Consider the following 8,036-nt stretch of genomic DNA (forward strand, 5'->3'; position numbering starts at 1 on the left):
TAGGATTAGGGAGACTGATAAAGTGTGAGGGGGTAGGAAAGGAGCCTGATAAGGTGTGAGGGGGTAGGAAAGGAGCCTGATAAGGTGTGAGGGGGTAGGAAAGGAGCCTGATAAGGTGTGAGGGGCTAGGATTAGGGAGCCTGATAAGGTGTGAGGGGATAGGATTAGGGAGCCTGATAAGGTGTGAGGGGGTAGGAAAGGAGCCTGATAAGGTGTGAGGGGGTAGGATTAGGGAGACTGATAAGGTGTGAGGGGGTAGGATTAGGGAGACTGATAAGGTGTGAGGGGATAGGAAAGGAGCCTGATAAGGTGTGAGGGGGTAGGATTAGGGAGACTGATAAGGTGTGAGGGGATAGGATTAGGGAGCCTGATAAGGTGTGAGGGGATAGGAAAGGAGCTTGATAAGGTGTGAGGGGCTAGGATTAGGGAGCCTGATAAGGTGTGAGGGGGTAGGATTAGGGAGCCTGATAAGGTGTGAGGGGCTAGGATTAGGGAGACTGATAAGGTGTGAGGGGCTAGGATTAGGGAGACTGATAAGGTGTGAGGGGATAGGAAAGGAGCCTGATAAGGTGTGAGGAGGTAGGAAAGGAGCCTGATAAGGTGTGAGGGGGTAGGATTAGGGAGACTGATAAGGTGTGAGGGGGTAGGATTAGGGAGACTGATAAGGTGTGAGGGGATAGGAAAGGAGCCTGATAAGGTGTGAGGGGGTAGGATTAGGGAGACTGATAAGGTGTGAGGGGGTAGGAAAGGAGACTGATAAGGTGTGAGGGGGTAGGAAAGGAGCCTGATAAGGTGTGAGGGGGTAGGATTAGGGAGACTGATAAGGTGTGAGGGGATAGGAAAGGAGACTGATAAGGTGTGAGGGGGTAGGAAAGGAGCCTGATAAAGTGTGAGGGGGTAGGATTAGGGAGACTGATAAGGTGTGAGGGGATAGGAAAGGAGACTGATAAGGTGTGAGGGGGTAGGAAAGGAGCCTGATAAGGTGTGAGGGGGTAGGATTAGGGAGACTGATAAGGTGTGAGGGGATAGGAAAGGAGACTGATAAGGTGTGAGGGGGTAGGAAAGGAGCCTGATAAGGTGTGAGGGGGTAGGATTAGGGAGACTGATAAGGTGTGAGGGGATAGGAAAGGAGACTGATAAGGTGTGAGGGGGTAGGAAAGGAGCCTGATAAGGTGTGAGGAGATAGGATTAGGAGCCTGATAAGGTGTGAGGGGGTAGGAAAGGAGCCTGATAAGGTGTGAGGGGATAGGATTAGGGAGCCTGATAAGGTGTGAGGGGCTAGGATTAGGGAGCCTGATAAGGTGTGAGGGGCTAGGATTAGGGAGCATGCAGAAGAGGGATGAGAAAGAGAGCAGGAGGCAGCTGAGAAACATCCAGGTCTGCGGCAGGAGAGAGAGTGGAAGAAGGAGATTTCGGTGGAAGCAGAGAGGAGGGGGGGGGGGGGACAAAGGGAATCTCCGTGTCGATAACATCCACCTTCCCTTTAAAGTGGTCGGCAAAGGTTTGATGAGAAGGGGAAGGGCAGAAGAGGCAGAAGAGGCAGTGATAGACGGTGTGGAGTGGATTTGGGAGTGTTTATTAGTGAGGAGAAGTACAGAAGCGGCCGGGCTGACTCTAATGCGGCTGCCCCCGCAGTTTAAAATAGCGCGGGCGGCGCGCGGTTATCTTCGGCCGAAACCCGGCCGGTTTTCCCGCGCCTCGGGCGCTTTCAATAGTAAGCGCCATTAGCGCTTATCTATTGAAGCGTCCGCCGCGCGGGAAACTCCATTTTTAAATGGAGAACAGACCCGCGGCTAGCCCGCTATGCCCCCGGCAAGCTCCCGGCAAGCTCCCGGCAAGCTTTAGAATGAGCTTAGCCGGGACAGTAGTATCTGGCATTACAAAAATCTGAGTTATCACAGGAAAGAAGAAATGTGGAGAAAATCGGCATAAGTGTGATATTTCCTCCATAGGCGTTCCGAGAAGCGATTGCAAGTGCAAAGAAAGCGTATTTAAGGCCGAGCGTTAGAGGGACGTGTGACAGAACCAAGAAGGGGCACGGAGATCAAATGAGGAGATATAAGATTTTACAGGATTGTCAGATCCAGGTGAAGAAGAAAGAGAAGAGAGGTTCGAGTTCAGGACACATGTCAAAGCAAAGAAGGAATTGGTCCGTATACAGTTGTATTTCTAATATACTGACTAATGGTCAGTGCAGCGCTGTATCTCTCACAAGTGGACATTACATAGCTGTATCTCTCACCAATGGTCAGTGCACATGTTTCCTCTCGCCCCCCCTGTGTTCCCCGGCAGGACAACTCTGTATCGGGGGTTATCTGGTCCTGGGACACATTAATGGTCACTTGGTCCTGTCTTGTCTCCGTCAGGTTATAGAACTGCAGGTGCAGGTCTGCAGCGGGGTAACCCCCCGGCCAGGAACAGAGGAGCTGCACCCTCTGATCAGGGCGCCCAGCGGCACACACAATATGTCCATCCGGAGACCCTGTGAGAGGAGAGACAAGGGACAGGGTGACCTGGGAGAGGAGAGACAAGGGGACAGGGTGACCTGGGAGAGGAGAGACAAGGGGACAGGGTGACCTGGGAGAGGAGAGACAAGGGGACAGGGTGACCTGTGAGAGGAGAGACAAGGGGACAGGGTGACCTGGGAGAGGAGAGACAAGGGGACAGGGTGACCTGAGAGAGGAGAGACAAGGGGACAGGGTGACCTGGGAGAGGAGAGACAAGGGGACAGGGTGACCTGGGAGAGGAGAGACAAGGGGACAGGGTGACCTGTGAGAGGAGAGACAAGGGGACAGGGTGACCTGGGAGAGGAGAGACTAGGGGACAGGGTGACCTGGGAGAGGGGGGACAGGGTGACCTGGGAGAGGAGAGACAACGGGACAGGGTGACCTGTGAGAGGAGAGACAAGGGGACAGGGTGACCTGTGAGAGGAGAGACAAGGGGACAGGGTGACCTGGGAGAGGAGAGACAAGGGGACAGGGTGACCTGGGAGAGGGGGGACAGGGTGACCTGTGAGAGGAGAGACAACGGGACAGGGTGACCTGTGAGAGGAGAGACAAGGGGACAGGGTGACCTGTGAGAGGAGAGACAAGGGGACAGGGTGACCTGGGAGAGGAGAGACAAGGGGACAGGGTGCCCTGGGAGAGGAGAGACAAAGGGACAGGGTGCCCTGGGAGAGGAGAGACAAGGGGACAGGGTGACCTGGGAGAGGAGAGACAAGGGGACAGGGTGACCTGGGAGAGGAGAGACAAGGGGACAGGGTGACCTGGGAGAGGAGAGACAAGGGGACAGGGTGACCTGGGAGAGGAGAGACAAGGGGACAGGGTGACCTGGGAGAGGAGAGACAAGGGGACAGGGTGACCTGGGAGAGGAGAGACAAGGGGACAGGGTGACCTGGGAGAGGAGAGACAAGGATAAATGTGACCTCTGACCCTGTAACGGGAGAGAGAACTGAATAGGGTAACCTCTGACCCTGAGAGGGCAGAGACATGGGGACAGGCTGAACTTTAACATGTTGATGGAAGGTAGAAAATAACCTCTGACCTGTGACCATGGGGTGAGTGGCATTTGGTGACCTGTAACTGTTACCCTGCAGTTACTTTCGTTACCTTTCACATTTGGTAGTAATGATACCTCGCATCCTCATGTTACTCTATATTCTGGGTCATTCTGTAATATCCCATGTTACTCTGTGGTACTCCATGGTAATCTATGTTATTGTGGGATAATCTATACAGCGATGGGCATTGTTACTCTGATACCTGCTGTTGCTCTGTAATAGTATTTGTTACTCAGTAATAGTCCCTGTTACTCACAGGTCAGGTTCAGGGGGGCGCTGGTGTCACTGTTCACCGAGTTTGAGGCCGTGCAGGTGAAGGATCCGGTGTCATTCCTGGTGACGGGGCTGATAATGAGGGTGGAGTTATTTGGGGTGAGTTTATATCGTGGGTTCTGGGGCAGAGGAGCCCCCCGCAGGCTCCAGGAGAAGCTGACATCTGTACCGAGAGCTGAACACGTCAGAGACACGGAATCCTTCTCCACCAACACGGGACCCGAGGCGTTACTGTGCAGGGTCACCGCCGAGACGCTCACTGCCAATCAGAAAACAGGACAGGGATCACATGATGCAGTGTCATACACACACAGAGAGAAGAGAGATGAACACAGACGTGACCAACTCCAGCCGCGAGGGCCCCAACAGGTCAGGTTTTAAGGATATCCCCGCTTCAGTCAGAGCTACTGATTGAGCGACTTGTGCTGAAGCAGGGATATCTTTGCAGCTTGGCCTGTTGGTGGCCCTTGAGGACGGGAGTTGGCCGCCCCTGGAGTAACATGGCGTGAGAATGACCGGTATGGAAGGCGCAGTGTCCTGCGCTCACTGTGGCGCGCTCTCCTCCTGCCCCCTGTCCTGGGGTCACTCACTGACACGTCCTTGTGATCACTGACAGTCTCCCTGCAGCGGGGGCAGAAACGTGAGGAAGGGGAGTGTTACCCGTAACAAACATGGCGCTGGTAACGGCAGCACCATAACCTGCCACTAAAGGGTGGGGCTTCTGGGAAGTTATTGCTCTTCGTCCCAGCAACTTGCCCCTTTCTCCTAAATGGGGGCAAGATTTGGTAATAGAACTTACAGTTCTAATAGAAAAATAACGACAATAAGAGGGGAGAGAGAAAAAGAACAAACAGCAGAAACAGAGAGGGAAGAGCTGAATAAATACAGAAATGAGAAAGGGAAGATACAGAAAAGCTGGAGAGAAAATGGAAGCCCAAGCAAAGCATTGTGGGTTAAATTAACTCATATGACAGCAGCCAACCCCTCCCTGCGCTCCTAGCGGCTCTGCCCCGGCTCTCACCTGCCACGCTCAGCCTCACGGGGGCGCTGCTGCTGCTGCTGCTGATGGGGTTCTGGATGGTGCAGGTGTAGTTCCCGCTGTCGCTCTCTATGATTGGACGGAAGTACAGGAAGGGGCTGGACTCGCTGCAGGTCACATGGTGCTGGGCGCAGGAGACGCTCTGCTGGTCTCGGATGAAGGTGTAGTTAAGCACGGCCTGACCCCCCGCATTACAATGCAGGGTCACGTTGGTGCCATTCACATAAAGAGAGGGGGGACCAGTGAGGGATGGGGGGGTGAGGATATCTGGAGAAACAAGAGAAGGTGTGGGGGTGATACTGAGTCCTGAGAGACAGGAGGACAAGGGGGAACAGTGAGGAATGGGGGGTGAGGATATCTGGAGAAACAAGAGAAGGTGTGGGGGTGACACGGAGTCCTGAGAGACAGGAGGACAAGGGGGAACAGTGAGGGATGGGGGGGTGACACCAAGTCCTGAGAGACAGGAGGAGAAGGGGGACCAGTGAGGGATGGGGGGTGAGGATATCTGGAGAAACAAGAGAAGGTGTGGGGGTGACACTGAGTCCTGAGAGAGGAGGAGAGGGGGGACAGGGAGGGATGGAGGGATGGGGGGGTGAGGATATATGGAGAAACAAGAGAAGCTGTGGGGGTGATACTGAGTCCTGAGAGACAGGAGGAGAGTGGGGACCAGGGAGGGGTGGAGGGGGGGGATGGATAAAACACCAAGATCCTTCCATCAGGATCAACTTGTGATCTTCTCTTAAGATCTGTTGCTTGTTAAATACACACACACACACACACACACACACACATCCCCCCACCCTTATTTCTAAGGATAGGCACTTTAGGGGGTCAGAAATCCAACACCCATAAACCATTTGAAATTACCGTATTCCCGGTATCCGGGACTTGTGATTCTAATGTGACAATTGGCACACAGATAACTAGTGTACACCAGGCTAGCAGACAGCACTATCTAGTCTCTGCTGTAACTTACTAAATATTTCTATTGTGTTGCTTTAATTGACCAAAAAATCATTGTAACTTACCAACAAATCATTGCCGCTCAGTAACATGAGGTTTATAACTGTACTTCTCTGCGTTCAATCTTTATGATTAACTGATTTTAGACTTTTTGTTAGATTTTAGTTAAGAAAACTCTTCCATGTGGTACATATTTTCCAGCTGCGTCAGGCACACATTAAGTGAAGCACAGGGTGTGAGTATTACTGTTTTGACAAACAAAACAAGTATGTTTCAACACAGAAGCTACAGTAAAAAAAGTAGAATATCCCCTTTTCACCCAGAAATTCCCCAACATCCGGTCGGTTACCTGTGGAGGCGCCAACCAAAAAAGAAACGGCATCAAACTGATTACATCACAAAAACCCAGCCCAGTCCCCCTGTAAATAAAAGTAACAGTGCACTAATGGCCCAATAGGGGGTGATCTCTGATACCTGACCAGTGACCACAGTGTGGGTGAACTCTGCTCAGATACGGGAGTGCACCAGCACCCAAAACAGAGCCTCACAGGCAAGGGAGGCCACCCCAACTAAACACTTCTTCCTGGACTTGTATATAACCAGATTGGCTAATGCCAGGAACAGGTTGGTGAGGAGGTCCCTGGTCGTATTGTTCTGGTCACTGGGCGCCCACATAGAAATATATGAGGGGAGAAATGGAACCAGAACTGCAGAAGGAGGTCCCTCCAACTAGAGGGGCTGCAGTCTTGCTCATGAAAAAGAAATATGGAACATGGACTCCCAAAATTGGCATGCGACCGGGGAGTTCGTGAAATGGGCAAAGAACTCTCCCGTGCTCAGAGCACTGTGGAGCACTCTCACTTAATGCTGCAGATTGGGACAGTAGGAGGGGCTGGTGGGTTAGGACCCATGTATAGAGGCGAAGGGTTGAGTCAGGGGCAATGGCGTCCTTGATCTCTTAGAACAAATAGCGTGGAACCATGGAGGAAGGAAGGCCCATGGAGTGCACGAGCACCTCCACTTGTAAGGAATCCGCTCCTGGATTTGATTCTAGCCTTGCAGATCTCTGCAGTTTACAGAGTCTCCCTCTGGCAATCAATGGCACATGTGCTGCCTCTCATCGCAGCTTCAGCCCTGTGCTCTGTCATTGGAGGAATGCTCACACACCTCTCCCCTATGATTGGATCCCCACCCTTTATATGCTGGGCTTTGGCACTGATTCAGGGCCGAGCATAATCCTTCTCTGGACGTTACTGTGTTCTGCCACAAGCCTCCTTGGCTTGTCTCATTTGTGTACTAACCTCTCTAGTTCTCGTTATTAGTTCCTGAGGTCTGGTGCTACTCTCCACGCAGAGGCCTGTGTTCCTGTGTTTCCTGAGGTCTGCTGCTACTCTCCACGCAGAGGCCTGCTCCGGACTCCTGTGCTGAAGCGTTGGTTTTGCCAGCACTGGTTCCTGGTACCTGCTGCATTCTCCCCTAATAGAGGTACCTTTCGTTTCCTGAGGTCTGCTGCTACTCTCCACGCAGAGGCTTGTTTTGGACTCCTGTGTTGAAGCACTGGTTTTCCCCGGCGCTGCCCTGCGGTGTTCCTTGGCCAGCCTGCAGTCTCCTCCTACAGACCCTGGCGTCATGGGCCAAGGCCGCTCCTCGTACAGAGGTCACTCCCGCGCTCACACGCTGAAGCGGAGAGCTCCTTTCTACCCGTTGCCGAACTCCTGCTTGAATAACGACGATGCTGCCTTCTCCAATCCTGACTCTGCTATGTACGACTACGAACTGCGCAATCCGGATCAGACTACGGGGTCTCAGGTCAGTGATTATATAACCCCACCTCAGCCTCGCGGCCCGGTCCTGGTTTGTGGCACAACCGTAACAGTATGCTCGGCCTCACAAAACCGGACCGTGCTGTGGTGAGGGTTGGTGAATTTCCAATGGAACTTATGTCCCGGCCTGCGGACCAGTCCCTGTTTGAAGATCTGTACCTGTATGAGAGACTACCTCCGCCTGAGAGTGCGTTCATGTATGAAGGTTTAACCCCTCTGGAAAGTCTGATTCGTAAAGAAATCCTTACTAAATCTCAGAAACTTAGAGAGGCAAGAAAGTCTCAACAGGCCCTGTCCTCCCAACTGCACCTTGCTATTTCCACCTCAGATCAAAAAACGATGGATCCTAGGTTACTGGCTCAGGTCCTAGATACCTCCC

At 52.8% G+C, this 8,036-nt stretch overlaps 1 protein-coding gene across 1 annotated transcript in view; it reads right to left on the reverse strand.

Annotated features, from left to right (window-relative positions):
* The window catches only part of LOC142483923 (cell adhesion molecule CEACAM1-like), a 100,782-nt gene extending 93,317 nt beyond the window's left edge, over positions 1 to 7,465 (reverse strand). Inside the window, exons 1-4 of the mRNA XM_075583846.1 lie at positions 7,324 to 7,465; positions 4,854 to 5,138; positions 3,816 to 4,091; positions 2,243 to 2,482 (exon numbers count right to left, since the gene is read on the reverse strand). Coding sequence (XP_075439961.1) covers positions 2,243 to 2,482; positions 3,816 to 4,091; positions 4,854 to 5,138; positions 7,324 to 7,465 — 943 coding nt within the window. The remainder of the gene's footprint in view (positions 1 to 2,242; positions 2,483 to 3,815; positions 4,092 to 4,853; positions 5,139 to 7,323) is intronic.
* Between the last annotated feature and the right edge of the window lie 571 nt (positions 7,466 to 8,036).

Source organism: Ascaphus truei, unplaced genomic scaffold, assembly GCF_040206685.1.
Source record: "Ascaphus truei isolate aAscTru1 unplaced genomic scaffold, aAscTru1.hap1 HAP1_SCAFFOLD_394, whole genome shotgun sequence".
Taxonomy (NCBI): Eukaryota; Metazoa; Chordata; class Amphibia; order Anura; family Ascaphidae; genus Ascaphus; species Ascaphus truei.